At 40.3% G+C, this 21469-nt stretch overlaps 1 protein-coding gene across 1 annotated transcript in view; it reads right to left on the reverse strand.

The window, feature by feature from the left end:
* Positions 1 to 18356, reverse strand: part of LOC138592292 (mucin-2-like) — a 50200-nt gene extending 31844 nt beyond the window's left edge. Inside the window, exons 1-20 of the mRNA XM_069663082.1 lie at positions 18281 to 18356; positions 17753 to 18011; positions 15559 to 15673; positions 14379 to 14463; positions 13508 to 13614; positions 9757 to 9967; positions 9511 to 9636; positions 9269 to 9386; positions 5941 to 6079; positions 5575 to 5685; positions 5276 to 5345; positions 4741 to 4878; positions 4491 to 4655; positions 4248 to 4342; positions 4027 to 4157; positions 2988 to 3230; positions 1782 to 1825; positions 1448 to 1554; positions 1196 to 1347; positions 377 to 515 (exon numbers count right to left, since the gene is read on the reverse strand). Of these exons, the coding sequence (XP_069519183.1) occupies positions 377 to 515; positions 1196 to 1347; positions 1448 to 1554; positions 1782 to 1825; positions 2988 to 3230; positions 4027 to 4157; positions 4248 to 4342; positions 4491 to 4655; positions 4741 to 4878; positions 5276 to 5345; positions 5575 to 5685; positions 5941 to 6079; positions 9269 to 9386; positions 9511 to 9636; positions 9757 to 9967; positions 13508 to 13614; positions 14379 to 14463; positions 15559 to 15673; positions 17753 to 18011; positions 18281 to 18356 (2631 nt within the window). The remainder of the gene's footprint in view (positions 1 to 376; positions 516 to 1195; positions 1348 to 1447; positions 1555 to 1781; positions 1826 to 2987; positions 3231 to 4026; positions 4158 to 4247; positions 4343 to 4490; positions 4656 to 4740; positions 4879 to 5275; positions 5346 to 5574; positions 5686 to 5940; positions 6080 to 9268; positions 9387 to 9510; positions 9637 to 9756; positions 9968 to 13507; positions 13615 to 14378; positions 14464 to 15558; positions 15674 to 17752; positions 18012 to 18280) is intronic.
* Positions 18357 to 21469: the final 3113 nt, after the last annotated feature.

Genomic DNA, 21469 nt, shown 5'->3' on the forward strand with positions numbered 1-21469 from the left:
CTTTCCTTACAGATGAGAAGTAGCAGGTAGTCATGTGAAATGTATGCTAAGTGACAAGGGGCAGATACATGCAGAAGATGGTGTGGATTTTAGATCCACAACATACAAACCTGATTTTTAAAAATTATTTTATTGATATCCACCACAGAGTTTATTGGTCAAATCACAGCTAAGGCCAAAGTATTTTTTCCTGCTCTTTCTGCTTCATATTAGTTTATCATGATGAAGCCACAAGGCAGAGCAGAACTCATCGACACTTATTCAATTGCCAGTAAAAACCAGAAAGTGGCTGTTCATGTACTGCTAGAACAATTCAGATTATTGGTGACCGAAATCACAAGGATTTAAACTTTAATCTGACTACATGTCACTTTACCTGTAGAAGAGTATATTCACACTGTCCATTGAAGTCAAACCTCTTATCATCAAATGTCACATAGTGCCCGTCGCCATAGATCCCACAAACGGCATCACACACATTGTTGGTACATGTGAACTTCCTATTAGAGCAGGAACTGAGGAGACACAGCAGATACAGACATTCAATCATTTAAACCTGTCAAAATACTAACAATACTTACAATAACAATACAGGGGTTGAGAGAGTCATGGCCACAATGATCTGAAATTAGTATTATATTGAAAAAAAATACTATTATACTCATTAGCTATGGTCATTGGCATTGTGTGGCATAAATATTTCTCTGCAGCCCCCCAAAATTGTCACATTAAAAGAGAGGATCTTCAGTAAAAAGAACTTTTCAAGAGAAGACCAATAAGAGAAAAAGATAAAACTGCACCGGTTTGCCCTGCTAAGTTAATGCATTGTGTATTTTTGTATTTGTTTTATTTCAACCCCATTTGTTTGTGAGTTGACAAAATCCATTCATATCTTAACGAGCCCTGTTATATAATGGTTTGTAATATTGTGCTGTGAATAGTTCAGTGAGTTGCCCAGTTCCTATGCGGCATTTGTGTGTCACTACAAAATACAGTTTGGCTGAGACATTAACACACCCCTTAAGACACTAAAATTGGAAAATAACACTTAAATGAGTACGTTTAAAAAATATAATTTTTTAAAATGTTAATAAAAATAAGAATTATAACTTATTATTGTTATTGTTATTGTTATTGTTATTATTATGATTATGATTATGATTATGGGGGGGGGTATGTAAGGCCCTGTACAAACCAGGTGTTGCAGTCCACAGTCAGTGTTTCTCCAGCTTGGTAGACCTGTCCATTGTGCACACATGGACACTTGTACTCTTTGATACAGCCTCTTGCTCCATCTGACACCAAGCCTTCAGGGCACATGCAACCTGGTGTACAGCCAGTACTGACCTGTAGCCAAGAAAAGTGGAGGGCAACAAGGGTGTTTCAGACAAACAGAGCCTGTGCTTATAGGTTTTCTGAAAGTGTGAGAGTGCTAAGCAACACTTACACAAGCCATGTCCAGAGTGCTGCAGCTCTTCTCACACTCAGTCCCAGTAGCCCCAGGTGGAGCTTTGGAGCAGTCGAAGTAAACCATGGGGAGCCTGCATGTTGGGCCTGGGTAGTTAGAAACAAAATCATCATAGAGACAATAATGTCAAACCTACAGGAGGCATGGACGTAATGACATCAACAATATTGTGTGATTAAAAATACATTGTTTTGTTTCAGCTTGGATTTGGAAGAGTATTTAAAATACTTGTCAACACGTAACAGACCTCTGCAATAACTGAATGTTAATGTTATATTTTTGGTGTTCAATATTTGAACATGTGTAAACCTACTTTGTGACCCTCCTGAGCAGCTGAGAGCTCCATGTCTGCAGTAACTGTGAGAACAGGTACGAAGGGACACAGAAACAGTGTTAATTTCATCATCAGGCTTCATTCTTGGTCCTTCAATGGATGGGATTGAATATAGAAGTTCTATGTGTTTGTAACATCATGTCACAGAAAATACCTGTGTTCTATAATGACTAACAGATGACTTCTTTCTTCTTAAATGGTATCTAGCTGTGGAGTGTTGTTTCCATTACGATGGCTCTCCCTGATATGTTTTTATCTATTATCTACACAGTACACAACAACCACGAAATCACTTGCCACTGCTTTCTGCCCGATCTCAGGACCTGATTCACAAAAGGATTTGCACTAATCGTTTTCCAGCACAAACAAGCCTATAAAGATTTAGAGTTGAGTGCACTTTGCCCTTGTTATACATCTAATTGTGGAGAAGAGCTGTCAGCTCCTCCACTCTCTGTTCTGCTCCACTTTCCCAGACTTGGCTGATGTAATTACCAGTTTTATTGTCTGTGACATGGTTTCTTCACTGGAACCAGCCAACAAGAGCCGTACACATCTGGAAAACATGTTCACCAATGTGCCAAGCAGCCAGAGACTGATTAAACCCTGGTTATCGTAATGTCAAAATGTTATTCACAGACTGTGTTTACAAGCAGACATACAGTAAGTGGAATTCTTTTATTTTCACTGAAACGTCTGGGGCAGACCAGCTTTATACATAATGCACTTGTATTGCCACTAGCTCTCTGAAGGCACAATTAATTTAACTCGACCTGCAAGTGGCTGGTAGTGATTGTGCTTGTGAATTGCACTTTTTTTTTAAATTAATCTATTTGCAAATGCATTTATACTACCTACAGCAAATACTTGCAAACAGAAAAGGGACAACAAGATTCAGTTTGCTTGGCACCACAGTCGGGGGGGCCTAACATTTTGCATGTGATTTGTCTTTTTTTCGCACAGGTTTAGCAGCCACATGAACACAAAATCCTTTAGTGAGTTTCTGACTTTACTATCCTGTAATTGTCTTAATACAAGGTGAAAATTGTGCGCTTTGCAAAGCCCTGAAACAGAACAGGAATGACCTGTCCATGAACTTAACTCACTGCTCACTATGAACTAAACAGCTGTGTGTTTGTTACCTCACCCCCATGCCCAACCCTTGAAATCACAACACTCTGTATTTACCATGGGCGGCCATCTTTTGTCACAGATTGTCCGGCAGGAATAATGTTGTCTTTATAATAGCAGGGACAGTCTTTACTGGGCACACATTGGCCTTTGTCGTTCATGTAGGTTCCCTCGTTACATCCGCAGCCATCCACTGTGATGAGGTTGGCCTGGCAGGAGTAGTCAGGTTGGCTGAGGGAACGGCAGCTACGACGGCAGCTGGTCATGTTGTAATGATAGGCCATATTTGCTGGACATAAACTGTATTGGCCTGGTGGAGAAGATACACAATGAGTTAGCATTAGAGAGGGGTGTGAACCATTCTCTTACTGCACGATAATACCTTTGATTTTAACCTTTTTAATTACCACTGATGGCTATGCCTGGAATCTGTACACTGATTTTCAAACAACATGCTGCATTTGGATATTCCAAATGAGTCTGTGTAAGCTGTAGCATTATCCAGGTCTGGACTTTTTATATTGTTTACAGAGACCCAACATGAATCCACCAATGAGCAAGTACTAGCAACCTGTTCCAAATCAAAAGGTCCCTCTGATCTATTTCTGAATTAGTATCAAAATCATGACACCCTAAATCAGAGCCATAGACAGTGTACATGGCTCTGGGGAGTAGTTGGGGCTGCTCCTCTGCTGTCCTCAACATGTCTGCAGCGCACATTTCCAGGGGTACTCTCTGGTATTTGTTTTAAATGTTTCTGTGGGTTTGTCTTAACAGAAAAAGATCTTATTTACATTAGAAACAGGACCTTAATTAACACACAGCGAAAACAACCGCATGAGCCGAGACGAAGAGACGGAAAGAGAGCGAGGGGGAGAGAGGGACAGATCGCACCCAAGTTACGTCTGTTACATGATTTATTTTTACTAACATATACACTTATGGCCTGCGGGAGGAGCAGTGTGAGGACCCTGATGCAGTCAGCCACATACTAGGTTTTGACCTAGCCTCATTTTATGTTGCATGTGATCAGCTGCTTGTTACAATCCCAGCCTTTCTATTACCACAATAAATAAAAGGAGGGCCTTTGTTTTACTCACCACAGATGTCTTTCCGCCAGCCACTGAGATGGACTCCTGCTGCTGAGCAGGCGAGGACATATGAGGAGACAGCGGTACACATGCAGTCCTCACTATTATCACAGCTACAGCTGTCATACATGCAGTTCTATAAGGGGACACAGCAGGCATGGACTTATTAATGCAGGGACAGTATCTGAGTTTATTTGTCATTATAGCATTGTGTGTGCAGACTCACTTCAACGTATGTATTAGGGGGAACAGTGCTGTGGCACGGTGCAAACACTCCATTGCGATCCATTAGTTTGGAGCACCAGTACCGGGCAAATTGTTCTGAGAGCCAGTAACAAAGAGAAATGACGCGGTTACAAAAGAAAAAGGCATTGTTAACTGTATGGTGTGGTATGGTGTGGCATAGTTTATTTGAAATGAGATGTAATATGACATGACGCAAGATGCAGGAGAAGAGATAAAGTAGTACCCCGATTGATGCCTTGGTTGCAGGGATGTCCTAAGCGTGTAGCTATGTCGGGGCAGCTTCCTTTGGTTTTCCATGTGTTGGCGAAAGCAACAGCAGTGCCCTCCACCAGACCACTTATCACCTTGAAGTCATCACTCATTTTGTTGTTGAAGTTCCCACACAAACCTGTTGGAAAAGTTAGGAGACGTTTTTTTACTCCTTTTTGAAATGCTAGTAAACACCAGATGAAGCTGTGGAGGTGGAGGCATACCAGCAGTGGTTCCTCTTAGTGAATAGTCCATCTTGATGAAGACCTGCATCCTGGGGTTCAGCTGGACTAAAATCGCTATGCCCATCTTGAGCTTAACCACGATGTAGAAGGATGATTGTTTAAATGCTATGAGCTCCGCTGCAGCAGTGAGAAGACATTGAAAAACTCAGTGTTACAGCTTTACAATTTCAAATATACACATTACTGTTAGATTGAATGAAATTCTACATGTTACCATCTGCACTTGAAAATAAATCTGGCCTCTATCCATACAGATTTTGAGGTCTCCTCTCTGTAATACACCCTTTTAAAATCTGTTGGAGTAATAGGAGACATTTCTGTACCTATTTATCATTAAGACCCCAATATGTAAAAAAAAAAAAAAAAAAAAAAAAAAAAAGGGTTTAGCGATGGAAATATCGGCAGTCCCTCTTCAGTTTATAGATAAGCACTGTAACTGGTGATTCTGAGGGTCTTTATAGCTGTTTATTTGACAACCTGTGTGTCTCTTGAAATATATGTTGAAGTAACTCACGATTAGACAGTGGAAGCTCAGAACGAATCTGATTTATATTGACCTGCCCAGACGCAAGGATTTTCATCACCTGTCAGAGTGTAGAAAGAAATGTTTTAGATTTGAAGAAACAGGAATCCAACAGTATTCCAAATAATTCTGAGGTGTTTATTTACTTTTAATCACTATGTTGGTGGTGTCTGCATAAATATGATAAATGATTTACAAAACTCCACTCCAAACAGACTATAATAATGAATACCTGTTTGTCAGTGTGTATCCTGACAAATTAGTGAATAGCATATCTGTGTGCAGCTTACCATAGTATTGCTCTTTAAGACCACAGTTACAGCTCTGAGGCAGGTCTTACTGCCAGAGACACCACACTTTTCCAGGTCCACCAGCACAGCGAAGGAAGAGCCACTACTTGGCTGCAACACACATTGGGGATAAAATGAGTGTATTAATGACAAACACTGATCTGTTTCATGATGACACACTCAAAGAGCTCTGTTCACCAAAAACTTAATGGGTCTTTCATTAGTTCATGACATTATATAATCATCAACATTGCGATATAATTCTCAGCATAGATGGATACCAGCCCATGCTGCTTGTGTGCAGTGTATAACTCTGGTGTGTATGTGGTGGTACACTAGCTTTATTGCAGATGATGTGTGTGCTACCTTGGCTAGAACATAGGAGCAGTCTCCATGGAAGGTGTACATTTTTCCATCAAAGGTGTTGACATGAGCTCCTCCCTCCACAGAGCAGATTCCTGGACAGTCCTCCTCTTTGCACTTCCACAAGCCACTTTTACACTCACTGTCAGTAAACACACACACACACACACACACACACACACACACACACACACACACACACACAACAACAAAACATATTTTCAAGCAGTGTTCAAATTACTCTGGTGCTTTATCTAGAAATCCTGAAAGAAAAACATGGTTTAATAGGCAGAGGAATATAAGGAAGACTGTCATTCCCTGCAAACAGGCTAACATTATATCAGCAGGAACAACAGATGAGGAGTACATAGACCTAAGTCTCAGGAAATATAATTAAACTTCGTATGCCTGCCGCCTGTAGCTACTAAAAAATAGAACTGCTCCTCGTCCCCAGGAAGGAACCCACTGTCCTCTCTGTTCCAAACCAAACACACATGAACACAAGGTTGAGAAAGGTTCCTCAGGCAAAACGTAGCGATGAAGAATGTTTGCCATTATGAGTAATTCTGGAGCAGGCTGAAGGAAGTGAGACCAGAAAAGAAAAGGCTTATTTCTGTGGTGCTAGTTTTCAAGCGGAGGTGTTTTCACATGTCCAGAGCAAAACCAGCGTACAGCAGGATTAGTTTCAGACATACATAATGACTATTCTAATGTTGTGGATTTAAGGCGAATGCATTGAACTTTTTGGAGAAACAAAACAAACAGTAACCAAAAAAGGTCACAGAACAGCATTGACCACTATTGTATATTTTAAAACACACTAATAGGGGAATTCCAGTACTTTTAACCCTGGCCCTATTTACACATAGCGGTGATAATTTAGGCCGCAAAGTATGTAAGGGATTATGCTCAAGACGCAGAGAATGTTCTGGCCTACACATCATCTACATGGACATCTCGAAGGGCATTATCTCACTGATACCATGTTCACTTGCTAAGATAAAATAAATTGACCATTACTTGTTTCAATCAAATAGTTTCAAACAAGCCCACATGCTGTTTCATTGGTAATGCCCAAGGGTTTCACTTATACCTAAAAACAAAGATTTCTAATGGGTTCTAAAGGTTCTAATGCAATGGAAAGTTTGCTACTTCAGGCGAACACATCTTTGATACAACTTGGCAACATGAAAATGTTGTAGTCCATGGTAGTGTTCATAGTGTAGTGTTTTAGCTCAGCTATGAGCAAGAAAGACAACAGTACACTAGCAAGAGTCAATTACTTGCACCGAAAGTAAATATATATTTACACTACATTACAACAACAAGACTAGCAAGCTAACCTTTGTACAACATTTATCATTAAGATTTTCACGAATAAATGAAAGGTCATGTTTGCTGTTAGTAGGGAGGAGTGATCTGCAGTAGAAGTTTTGAGGGTGAGTTTGCTTCTTCATGCTTGTTTTGTACAGGCACCATTCTGTGGTGTTCACGGATATTTGTAGGAAGTTTGTTCCTGCTAAAGAACCCTACATTGGCCTAAGTGTCAGACCACATTTCTTTTCCACATACTGGACATACAAGTAGTCATTAACTATGATTGTTGTCTGCTGTTGCTGTGATCAAAAGTTGTTGTAGGATAGTATCTTAAATTCTTACTATCTCACAATTTATAGGGTTTAGATTACCATGCTTTTGGTACTAAAACGAAAATCATATTCTTCATCACTACAGCCAGGCCAATTCTGATTTGACAATCATCCTCACACATTTGATATTGTCTGTTCTTTTTGTTTTGTATTGTCCTCATTTATCAATTTGCTGCTAATCATTTTATTATAAAAAGCTAATAAAGTTTGTCTGTCTCTAATTTTACCGAGCAGAAAGTAAGGGTCAATATATTCACAACCCAGAGACTGATTATAGCCACAATTTTATTCTTTCATCTCCTTCAGATTGAAGGTGGTGCCCTTTTTTCATCAAGTGCAAATATGTATGTGAAAGGAAGTTATTACAAATACATACTTCACAAAAGGATTGCATGGCTTTTGCAGCCATTAAACCTCTCCAAAACAGACAAAAAGAAACCATCTAATTTATATAGTACACTAAGGGTTAAATGCACACCTAACCGCGCTGCAGAGCATATAGCTTCTCATTGCTCCTATAGTGTTTGCACATATTTAAATCAGCAATTGTGCAGACATTCAGGGCAACACAAACAGCAAAATAGTAAAAAAGGTCCAATTCACAAACATCAGCACCAATAGCACTGCACAGTTAAAGTGAAATTATTTGTGTCTTTGGAAAGTTGGTGGTAACTTCAGCGCAGTATTAAGGAATGTGACACCCGTCATGAAAATAATTCCATCTTTATGTGACCTAAGACAATGAAATTGTCTGTCAGTACAGTCTGTTAACTATATTTTGACAGTGTTATTATAATAAATCTCTTGGCAGTGTTACAGATGTGAAACTTGTACACATCTAAGTCTGGGCTTAACGGTGAACTGAAAATAAGGTATCTCCCCTCCTCCTAGCTCATCATCTATATTTGTTTCTCCTTTACTTCTCAGTTTCTTTCTTCAGCTGCTTCCCAGTCATCAAGGTTTCATATTCTACAAACAGGTTAAAAAATGTTGAAGTCTTATTGTTTTTAATTACATTTTCACTTGTAAACTAGCTGCGTGAATTGGAAACGGAGACTTTGATTTAGTTATTTGGTTAATTATTTAACATATAGGCGTATATAGCCAGCATATTAATTTTGAACAATGACAAGGCTCCTTTCCCAGAACTTCTTTTAAGTGTCCAATTGTCAGGAATAAAAGATAAACCATTAGCCAATCAGAATAGAACATTCGCCCAGACCATGGAATGATTAAGAAATAATGCCCAGATTAAAAGAACAAAAACAAACAATTACTATTTAGTGTGTTTGTTTGTTCATGGCTGATACAGTTACTTTAAAAAGAAGGAAAACATCAATGCATCAACAGAGAACAGGGAAGAAATGTGGGGATTAGGGAAAACAAATACACTTTACAAGTGTAAACAGGCCATAATTTGATGAAGCAATGATTTGAACAAACTCTTAATACGAGCTGTTTTCTGTTTATTAATTACGATTTAGTAAACTGGAGGTGAACTCTAATAAATATTTGATCAACCTGTTTTAAGTAACCAACATCAAACTTGAGAAAGTAGTCTCCAAAAACCAAATTAAACCAATTATTATATTTGTTTTTTGGCCATTTCATCTTCATTAGACAGGTCAACTAAAGGAATACTTGCTTAAATCTGACACCTCAATAAAGGTCTCCAGTCTTACCAGGATCTGCAGTTGTAAGAGTAGGACTCTCCTGGCATGTAGACTTTGTTGTTGTGCACACAGGGACACTGATCCACTGCAACACAGCCAGTTTTACCAATATCATCAAAGACCGTTCCTGAAATAGGGAGGAGACATAACTGTTATTATTGTCATGTTTACGTATGTACGTGTACCATAAAATAGATCCTGCTTGCATGTAATGTAAGCTTGTTATTGTAGTGTAAAATGTGTATGTATACCAGCAGGGCAGCTGCAGCCATCATGGCAGTGGATTTCACATATTTGACTAGCCTGAGGGTTGGAGCAGGTATCAGGACATGAACTGCCACACTCCATAAACTCCATGTTGTATGGACATGTCTTGGCTGTGGAGACAAACACTTTACTGTGACTGTATCATCCTACTCAACACTGCAACTCATGAGCAAGCACATTCAGATGAACTGCAAATACATTTAGTCATCTTCAGGTGTCAGCATCCTTACGGCAAAAAGATTGACTCCTCCATTGTTTAGGCTTGCCGCCTGCATGGACACACTGTCTGGAGAACTCTGAGATTGTTTTGCAGAGCATGGATTCAGTGTTGTTTTCAGAGTAGCACTTATCAGCCATACAGGTTCTAATGAAGGCTTCCTTATCCAGTAAGTTTTGGCAGCTGCTGAATGGAGCACTGGAGAAGATGTCGTCACAGTATTGCTGAAGAAAAAAACAATACAATATAATCAGTTATAAAAATCCTGTAGAGAGGCCCTGGCTACATCAAGATCCATTGATGATTTGTTTTGCTTGCAGACTATTTCTGAACATTTAGAACGCACACACTCTGGGGTGCAGACCAGCATGGGTGGTATTTCAAGAAGGCAAGTGGTGAGCCTATTTAAGATTCATCTATAAATTGGACTATACAAACTACATACACTTCTGTGTAGAGATCACTGTACCCACCAGGAAAGTACAGTGTTTCTCGAACAACAAACCCTGGGTGACCCATGAACTAAGAGCCCTGATGATTGACAAGAAGAGGGTTTTTAGATCTGGGGACAAAGAGGAGCTGAGGAGGGTGCAGAAGGAGGTAAAACAGAAAATCAGGGAAGGCAAGGCCAGCAACAAGCCTTAGATGGGGGAGCAGCTCCAGCAGAACAATGCAGGGGGGGGTCTGGAGAGGACTGAAAAACATCTCAGGTCACAGCAAAGGCCATGAGAGGGGGCCTGAAGCAGGAGACCGGGAGCGGGCAAACCAACTCAGACTGTTTTTTTTAACAGATTTGACTCTGCTCCCACTCATCCCCCCACCCATCAGAGCACAGACCAGATAGCATCCCAGCCACTTCATCGCTGCCCGCTGACTTCTGCAGAAAGACAGAACCGGTGAACATCCAGGGCTTGGACATCGAGAGGGTGGAGGCCTACAAATACCTGGGTGTTCACCTCAAACATAAACTGGACTGGTGCCACAACGCAGACGTCGTGTACAAGAAGGGCCAAAGTCGTCTGCACCTGCTGAGGACACTGAGGTCCTCTGGAGTGTGCAGGATTCTGTTACGGACATTTTACGACACTGTGGTGGCGTCTACTGTCTTCTATGCAGTGGTCTGCTGGGGAGGAGGGAGCACAGAGAGGGACAGGAAGAGACTGAACTGTTAGACAGGACAGGTAAAATTTAATGCAATTGTTGTTAATATTTGACTACTATAATTAAATATTTTTTAAATGAGCGTTTATGTAGGAAGTAATGGGTTACATGTCTTTGGACTCCTGCATTTTGCCAATGTCCCTTATGGGACTATATAAATAACAAGTAAAAAATAATACAAATAAAGGATAAGGAGGAAATCTCCATAAACTTACACTGGCATGAAAGAGTAGCCAGAAAAATTGTTATGAATAACTTGTGCACGTTTGAGTCTTGAGAATCACTTTTATGTTCTCTGTATTATCTTAAATCTACTCCTCTTGTACTCCTCTTGAGGTGTCAGAGTCTAACACGTATGCTTTAAGTTTTACTGCCATGTTGGCCTCTGATGCTCTTAGTTGAGTGTCTTGAGAATTACTGCAGTTGAGTCTTTAAAGATCCTATTCTTGATTTATATCCTGTTTTCCCTCATTTACACTGACTGTATGTCAGCCTTTAACATTATAGCCAACAAGCTTTACGTACTATAGCCTTTGCTCTCTTGCTCTTTTTCTCTTGATTTATTATATGTGTGCGTTTAAGTTTCAACATTGTAAACTCACTGTGTAGCTTATAGCTCACAACTTATAATATGAGTTTATTAATTAATGGATTATAATCTAATTTTTTAACTAGGAAAAATAGAATGATGTTTGATTACATATTATTTTGGAGTATTACTCAATTATGTTGACTTTTTATTAACACAAATTATTGGTGAATTGTGAATTGCAAGGAATTATTTTAACCTTGACTTTTAATCAATGATTTGTGCTACTATTCTCCTTCTAGTAGTTACTTTAGTCTTTTCATCAATCTGCATGGTTGATTTTTCTGTCAATGTACTTTTATGTACTCATGTAACCATGTCATATATCCATTTGTTGGACTTTTGACTATGTATTGTTAAACATTTATCATTTATGCTTACATTTATTGAGATGTCAGATAACTTCTCTTTGAGTACTTATTTGTGGGTCGGAGAGTTGTTGAAACTGGTCTTGTCTGTGAACAGATTTATGATTGGCTCCCCGGCCGCAGCTGGCCCACGTGGGGTAGGGCTCTGGTTAGCCAATAGTTATGGGTAGGCTGTAAAAGTGTCCCTCACCTCACGTGGACGGACCGCGTGCACCTCACCTCACATGAACGGTCCTCGTGAACTTGCAAGTGCAGGAGCTGGGAAATTCCAGCTTTTGCGCAGAGGCCTATATAAAGGCAAATGTCCGGAGATCGGGGCTCACTCCCCGCTCCACTCTCCTCAGGACATGCCTACCCGTCTCTCAGAGATTCTCCATTCGCAGGAAGAGGTAAAGCAGATAGCCTGAAAAACTTTAAATCTGAATCTTGTCCGTTTGTGACTTGAACTTCTGGCGTAATTTAGATTTGAAGCAAGACTTTGACAACTGTTGGGCCTGCCATAATGGGGATGCTCGTAAGCTCCTGGCGACAATACGCCTATTGAGGGTTTGCATGGTATCTCTTGGTAGACAAACCTAAACAGGACTCCAGGTTTTGTGAATAATCAATGCCCGCCAGAGACTCCCAAATTTAGCTGATAGATAGATAGAATGTAATTTAGGTTTCTTAAACTGCATCCAAATTGTCCAACTCCTAAATTATCAGCCTTATTTAAAGGCATCTGAAAACAGAACCAGACCAGTTCTGACAAATTTGAGTTTTTAACTTTTTTCTTTTATATTTATTTTTTATATTTTGTGTCATTTATAACTGAGTGAACAAATAAAGGCATGTAAAACTTTAAGAAATCCTTTGGAGGGAGTTTTTGTTCCGGAGTGAGTGGTATTAAATCAAAAGTGAGAAAAGGTTTTCTTCAAAGGACTCCGTTACGCCCCCGAGGTAAGCTCATGAGATTCACACTACGGCGACATTACTGATTTATAGACACACACACACACACACACAGGGCAGAGAGCACCTTTAGAAAGCCCCTTTTTGAGCAATGTTAGGCATCTATGTTTATTGAGGCCTTCATAGCTGTTAGGATTAAATCATACAGGGGTCCAACTAACAGGGCTCTCATACGGAGGAAGATAAAATCTTATGGGTGTTTAGGCCAGTGAATAAAGTCAGATAAGGGGACTTTTTTCCTTCAGCCCCCTCCCCTTCTCACGTCTCTCCCTTTTGTATTTTAGCCTTAAGTCAGGGACGAGGCCTTAGGGTGGGAGAAGGACGTGTAGGGGTTTCACCAAGGTACAGAGAAACTAGCCATCTGTTCCAGATAAATCCACAGATACTTAAAGGTTCAATGATCAATTTGATCTGAACAGTTCTGCTCAAAATGCCTGGCCATGAGTCATTATAGTATTTTAGTCATCAAATAATTTACAGTGAGTGAAAATTCTGAATTGCTTTGAATAAAAGTAATTGTGGTTTTGTCTTTTCTCTGTTTCTTATATCTTTCTGCTGCAGTTTTCCTTTGCTTAGCTTTGACAATTGACTCGAGGTAAGTTTAAATGTGGGTTGCATCTCAATGGTCTCTTGAGTATAAAAGAAGGTTGACGATGATGATGATGGTGATGTTGATTAAGAGTGCAGAGAGTTACCTTATCTCCACAGCTCTGGACTGGGATCAGATCAGGCTCCTCACAGTTCTCTGTTAAGCCGTTGGCCTTGTAGTTCTCAGCAAAGTCTGTCACAGATAGTGGAGACCCTACAGCACAATACAGTGAATCACACAACACTTTAATTATCTAGCAGTATCTTTAGGTTAAGACAAAAAAATACCATAATAATGTGCAGGAAAGATCAAGAAAAGGTCAGTGGTGAATAATATTTGAAAATATTTTCATATGCTTTAGGTGCTGAGGTTTTTGTTACAATAGTCACTATCAAGAGAGTGTTTAGCTCCCAACCAGCCGGGTGAATGTGAGGGATTATGTCAGGGGTAGTTCAGTTTAGGTAAATAGTTAGGGTTTCCAGAGTATAATACAGGTTGAACCTACGACATATTTTTTTTGCCTTAAGCAGCACAAGGTTGTAAATAATGCAGGGGGTTGTAAAATAGTAACACACAAACACTAACAGACAGAGGTACTCTTAGACTCTACGGAAAAGAGTGATCTAATTGCTCTTTCTGGTTTTAAAAAAGGAATCTTGCTCTCTGAAATATGGGATCATCTCTGTCGAGATATTTTTCTGTAATGTAACAGGAAAGCTGAAAACCAGAAATCAATTATCAATCTGAGCCTGTCAATCTTTGAAAGCAAAGACTTTTGTATCTATTAGTCATTTAGACCATAAATATGGCAAAAAAAATGGTTACGGTACAAATATACAAGATTGTTCACACGTTATGTACCCTTACAGAACAACCCTCACAATGAGAGGTGTCACAGTAAAATTAATTCCTGTAATCTGTACCACTACAATCATTATCAGCACATTATCCCTCCATAATACTAAACAGGACCTTACCATCTACCATGAAGTCATTGCTTATGCCGTCAAAGTTTCCACACAGTCCACATGTCTGGTTCCGGTATTTTTCATCCATTTCGATCTGTGAACACACCCCAAACATATATTACTTTTAGCAAATCAAAGGATTTCAACCGTTTGAGTTTAAGTTGTTCACATCAGAAAAGTTTTAGCGTGAAAACGTCTGAATTTTAGGATTGAAACAAATGCTTGAAGACACGCCGCAGTGACAAGTTAGACCAGAGCATAAATAAGAACTGATTTTGGTTTTACTGTGGACTGTGATGTGCAGAACCATTTCTTTGACCCTGAAAGACAGACTTTATGTTGCAATAACTCCTGAAGGCGTAACTCTTAGATGTACATGGCTTAGGACAAGAGCATCTGCTAAATGAAACTGTAACATTGTAACATTGTGTGTTGTAACTCAATTTAGATGACATAGACAATAGCATTTTGATACATTTAAATTCCCTAAGCTCAGCTGCCCTGGGTCTTATTCTTCATTTTGTTTCAGCTCTTTAGTGCTGCTAACTACAGAAGTTATTAAAGGAAAGCATGTGTATGATGGAATTGCTCATCAATGGAAAGTGTTTGAATGGCAGGTAACAGGTGTACTTAATAATGTGTGCTTTTTGTTCAGATGCTACTCTCTGCTAATCTTATTGCCTAACTTCATCAACTTATACAGTTGGTTGGTTGTGTATTAGCAAGAATCTACAACATGATTCTATATGATTCCATACAGGGCCTCATCAGCTCACATCACTGTCCCATCCTGCCAGCTTCCCTGTTTAACAGACATCAATTTGGCTCTGTTTCTGCCTCCACTGCCACATAATGGAAGCGATATCACCCTACCATTCTCCCTTTGTACTGTTTATACAGAACAGAGAGGCAGAACAATGGCATAACAATCCCGCTTTGAACAGGCTGTGTAAAACGGTTTCATTTGGTTTCACAAGGGACTTGAACAGCAGTCTCCTGGTTGAAGGGCAAATGACCGACAGCTAGCCCTGAGGGTTGCCTTTCTATAATGCTTATGAACTTTTGCAGTTGCACAGTCAGCTCCTTTTAGGTTCACAATCACAGAAATTTGTTGTAAATATATTTAAAATACACCTGAACGCTAAATTGACTGCAAACATTTGTGCATGTTTGAGAGTGTGCATCGTACATCCAGGGAGTCCTCCAGGTTCCAGATTGCTTTGATTCCCAGCTTGGAGTTAACGAAGATACTGGATGTGGTCCTTCTGACAATAACACCGAATTTGACATATGGCAGAGTCACCCTGAAGGACACACAGAGGGTTAATGTAAAAAATGAGACAGAAACCAGCAGCTGAATCAGGGAGTCATATCCAATAAGAGGTATTCAGTATTCTCTAAAATAAGGACACAAAATACAATCTATTTTCAACTTCTCCTAATTCCAATGATTTCCTTGTCCAGTTGTCCTGCTGCTTGATTTTATATCTGCCAACTTCAAGGCCACCTCATGTTTGCTATAACATTAGGTTCAGTGCCAAAAGTTTGTTTAATTTGGATATGTGTATTTATCATTTCTGTTTAAACAAATTATCTTCTTCTTCCTTTCTTGTTATTGTGTTCCTGCTGCATAATGACTTAGGCCTTTACATGAAAAGTAATTCGCCTTCCTCGAAAATAGCACAAAGCTAATCTTGTTTCTTAGTGCTACACTTGTTTCTAGGATTACAATTCAGTGTACTGTTCCACCATACATCAACGGTAGCAATAATATCACGTCCATTAAAGGTTAGTAGAAACAGCTGGAAAAAAATAACAAATATGTTTGCCTTTTTATTGTGCTAGTATTGAAGGGGTACTTTTTATTTGTCAGTACTCCAGTCTAGGAAAGGGAGTCGTCTCAGGAAGAGAATAAAAGCTTTACGTAGAACATCTCTGGGTAAAGATGTGACCTCAGAAATATGAGTAACCAGGTTTAATTCCTCAGGGTCCTTTGTTTCGATGTTGATATAAAAAAATAAATAACTTCCGGTTTAAATTAGGACAAAAATATCAGCTGAGAAGTGCAAAGTGGAATTTTTACTAAAAGCATTTGCTGATTCTGTCCAACCATCCAAGCAGCATTAGTTAGCACCTCACTTTACTGCAGTTTGAAAATCTACCTAAAGCTCTAAACTTGTGACAGCTGATTCGCCTCTGCTGCACTGTCTGCCATTGTGCTTCTTAGTTTGATGCTGCCATTAAGATGCACTTTAATTAGAAATTTTCAAATCCTATGAGATCAACAAGAACATCAAGGACATCCCAGTTATTTTTAGAGATCAGACTCTGGATATAAAGAAGAGCACTGATGATTCAAACATTTAAAATTTCAGCTTGAACACTCAGTTTAAAACAGGCAAAGCCCTTGACCGAGTACAACAGGCAACAGTACGACCCAGGTAACAGTTAAATAAAATTCCTTGATGCTGAGATTGTTTAAACCTTTCTTAATTAGACAATTTGGTATGGAAGATTATATCATCCTGTACCTTCACCATCAAGCAGCTTTGCTGTTTCCCTTCAGACCATCAAGGGGAAGTGTAAGCGCCATTTCTCAGTTATACGTTTGTTTGTATTGTTTGAATAGCATAATATGCTGGAGTATTATTTTAGAGAATATTGATGAACATTTAATGTGATTTATTCTTTCGTTTTCCCTCTGTAAGTTTGTTGCTGTCTTGTGCAGCTTCCTTATTCATGTGACCAATAGACAGGAAGTGAGAGTTTTATTGTGTTGATTTAACTCTAGTACAACCAAGCCTTAGTAATATTTTCATAGTTTAAATCTTGTAAAAAGTTACTAAATCTCTGGAATTGCTTAAAAGCAAACCTAATGAAATAATGTTTCACTAGGTTTGTAACAAATGTAACAAAGGTATGACATTCATGAAGAGGAATCAGCTTTCCCTCTACAATTAAATGTTTGTCTTTACAACTTATGTAACAATTGGTACCATAAACACGTTTAAAGTAGGGTTGTCAAAATACTGCGTCAATGTTCAACTATCTTTCCACATTATTAAAAAGGCATTTTAAAGTCATATGTATTTATTTGTTATAATTCAGAATACCAGTTTTTAACATTTTCTTCAGTTGTCCAATAAAAAAGAGAAAATATTTCGGTCGTGTGATTGTGTGATTCGCCACAGGGTAAACACATGAACCTATTTGTTTTTAAACTACCGTATTTACTTACGGTATTTACTACTTTACTTCATGCTCAACCTGTCCTGCAGTAGTGAGTGTAAATATTTGGTTTTAATCAAATTCCCAGTCTCAGCCTAACTAAAGCACAGAACACATGAGGTAAAGTGTAGCCACACAGTTTAAACTGAACTTACGTTGTGCCATCGACCTGCACAGCATTGTTGGACAGCTCCACAACGACACCTTCCAGCTTCATGATGACTTTGCTGATGGTGGGGGAGTTGGTGACTGTTGTGTGTCTCAATTGGATGTTGTAATTCTCGTAGGATTCTTGACACTGTGAGACCAGGACATGGTTACAGCTGGATGGCAACTTGAAGAATTCTCCATCAAAGGTCTTCCAGTTATAATGTCCCCAAGTTGAGCACACGTGATCGATGTGAGAAGCATCCACTAAAACAACAACATTATCACAGTATTAGCAGTTTATTGATCATTCAATCAAAAGACAATTATTTTGGAAAATTGTATTTTGATCATTGATAAATAATTGGAGTCATTTTTTAGCAACCATGAAAATAATAATAACAATAAAGTTTCTTTCCTGCAGCACATACAAACATGAACTTCTGATCAAAGAACAACATCTAGTCTTCCTCTCTGTGACATGTTCCATCATCTAGTAGCCAAAACCTGGAAGCAGTTTTTATGTGTTCACTCACCAATATCAGGGAGAGAGCCGAAAAACAGCGTCAGGTAGATGAGCCACAAAGTGGATTGGAGTTCTGCGGTCCCCATGTTGGTCCTGAGGACTGACACTCTATGAAAGACTCACCTGGAGGATGTCATTTTATATCCTTCCAGTCAAGGTGGAGCTACACCACTTCCTTTAGGTAAGAGTGAGGGAAAGAGGAATCTTAACTATCGATCCCTCCCTTAATCTAAATAACTTCAGTGTAGTTGGACTGTGACATTTGCATGTTAAATAAATACCTGACAATGTGCACAAAGTTACTATTTGTTTGCTCAGCAAACATGTCGTCACCTCCATCACTGTACAAAGCAGCGTTTTCACCCTACAGGCCTCTAATGATCTTTTATAATCAATACAAACATCTTTATTTGCAAGCTCTTTGAGTGATGTGTCAGTATGTTGAATGGCACAGAAGAAGGCAGAATATGGCAGAAAATTATTTCAACATGCATGGAGTGTGATGGGTTAAATGATTTGCTCTGGTGGAGCTTTTCTGCAGTCACGCATTTAAAGGGTAAACAGATCCTGGTTTCTGTTCAATGTCACACAATTTAAAAAAGTATTTTCAATATTGGACCAAAACCGCCACACTATCACAGAGAACTGTAATAAGTAATGAAAGTCTGCCTACAGTTCCTGCCTGTGTGCCGGAGGTCTTATTTCTCTCTGCCTGATGGTGGTATGTGTGTAATGTATTTGGCTTCACCTGAATGATTCACTTTGCACGTTATAAAATAAGTGGATATAAATGTTGTTTTGGCCAGTTTTGACAGCAAGCAGCTTTAGTAAGCATTATGTTGGTGAGAAATAATTTGGGTTTTCATAAAATATTGCCCGGTAGTGATTTTATGTTTTCAAATTATTTTCTGGCTCATAATGATGAGGTCAAGATACTAACATTTTCAATTTGGCTTTCTGAACAGAAAAGCAAATGGGCACTTTGCACTTGGCTGGTAAAAAGTTCAGACCCTGGGTGGTGACACTGCGCTGATATGTTTTTATTGACATTTTTTTTGCACTTTTGAATGATGTCTTGAGAATTTTTGCTCTAAGCTCATGGCCAAAATACACAGAGCTGGCAAATGTCTAACCACCCTGGACACATCACCTGACACCTGCCTGCATGTGCTTTGTCTGATATTGAACGTGTTATTGCACATGATATCAGAAGTTGCACATAGTGATAAAAAGTCCCATCATGCTCCATTTTTCCTCCTGCTGAACGGGCAGGAGTTATACAGACTTATGGTGTGGTGCTCCTCAGTGGCGTGCAGGGGGTGAGCGGTGTTGTCCATGATACTGAGGAGCTTCCTCAGCATCATCCTCTCAGACAAGTCCACTATAGACTCTAGTTCCACTCCCAGGACAGAGCCAGCCTTCCTGATGAGCTCACTGAGTTTGTTAGCATCTCATGTCTTCAGCCTGCTGCCCCAGCACACTACAGCGTAGAAGATGACGCTGGCCACCACCGAGTGAAAGAACATCTGCAGCATGGTTCTGCAGACATTGAAAGATCTGAGTCTCCTGAGTAAACACAGACGGCTCTGACTTTTCTTGTAAACCGCATCTATGTTTTTAGTCCAGTCCAGTTTATTGTCTATGTGGACGCCCAGGCACTTGTATTCATCCACAATGTCCACCTCTGCTACATTGATGGTGACTGGATTTGGACTGGTCCTTCGTCTCCTAAAGTCCACCACCAACTCCTTTGTCTTTGTGATGTTGAGTTGTAGGTGGTTCAGTCCGTACCACTCCATGAACCTTGTCCACCACACTCCTGTACTCGGCCTCCTAATCCCTGCTGATACAGCCCACGATGGCAGATTTGTCCGAATACTTCTGCAGGTGACAGTACTGTGACTGGAACCTGCAGTCTGAGGTGTAGATTGTGAACAGGAAGGGAGACAGGACCATCCTCTGTGGTGCCCCTGTGCTGCTCCCAATGGTGTCTGACATTTGTTGACGTGGTTCCGTAGCCTCACATACTGTGGTCAGCCTGTGAGGTAGTTTGTGTTCCAGGTCACTAGCAGAGCATCCACCTGCATGTCCAGTAGCTTCACCCTGAGCAGGGAAGGTCGTATGGTGTTAAAAGCACTGGTGAAGTCAAAAAACATGATGCTCACAGTGCTGCCTGCCTCCTCCAGGTGAGAATAAGCCCTGTGCAGCAGAAAGATGATGGCATCCTCAACTCCAATATGGGGCTGGTAGGCGAACTGCAGGGGGTCCAATGACGGCTTGACGATGGTGTGGAGGTGCTTCAGGACCATCCTCTCCAGTGACTTCATGACGTGTGAAGTCAAAGCTACCAGTCTGTAGTCGCTGTGGGTGTTTGGATGTTTTTTCTTTGGCACAGGAACCAGGCATGATGATTTCCACTGGTCAGGGACAATCATCATGCTCAGGCTCAGGTTGAAAATGTGCTGAAAGATACCACACAGCTGAGCAGCAGGTCCTTTGAGCACTCTGGGGCTGAGGCTGTCCGGGCCCGCTCCCCTTCCTGGGCGAAGACGGCTGAACTCTTTTTTTAAATCCTCAGCAGTAATGGTTAGTGGAGAGGCTTGAGGATGGTTAGAGGGTCCAGATGGGAGAGGGGTCAAAGAAGGCTGAGATTAATCTACCGTTGTAAGGAGAGTCATTGAGGAGAGATGGTGGGGCAGGGGTGCAGGGGGGGTGGGGGTGGTCGGAGGGAAGATGAGGTGAAAAGTGCTGTGAGGTAGGGAGGTGATCAGGGTTGGGTTAGGGGGTGTGGGGTAGGGGGGAGGAATTGGACAGAGATGTATGAGGTGAGTGCACAGGGGGAGGTGAGTCCTGATTGAGATTGTCGGTACATAAAATTGACAGTCAGTTATGGTGTCTGTGAGTCCATTTATGTCCTCCACATAAGCATCACAGAAAACATCCCAGTCAAGTGCCTCTGAACAGCCCTCTTGGGCTTCCTTTGACCACCTTCGTACAGGCTGACACTGGACAGCAGGTATGTAAAGGGGCTTAAGGTGTACTAGGTTGTGGTCCGATCTGCCCAGGGGAGGGAGAGCAGTGGAGCTGTATACTTCTTTGAAATTAGCAAACAGCAGGTCCAGCGTTTTGCTCTCTCTGGTCTTACAGTCCACAAACTGCTTGAAAGTGGGCAGGGTTGATGTCAGTGTTGCATGGTTGA

This window comes from Semicossyphus pulcher, unplaced genomic scaffold (genome assembly GCF_022749685.1).
Source record: "Semicossyphus pulcher isolate SPU_LCO1_2020_fin unplaced genomic scaffold, fSemPul1.0.p SCAF_1, whole genome shotgun sequence".
NCBI lineage: Eukaryota > Metazoa > Chordata > Actinopteri > Labriformes > Labridae > Semicossyphus > Semicossyphus pulcher.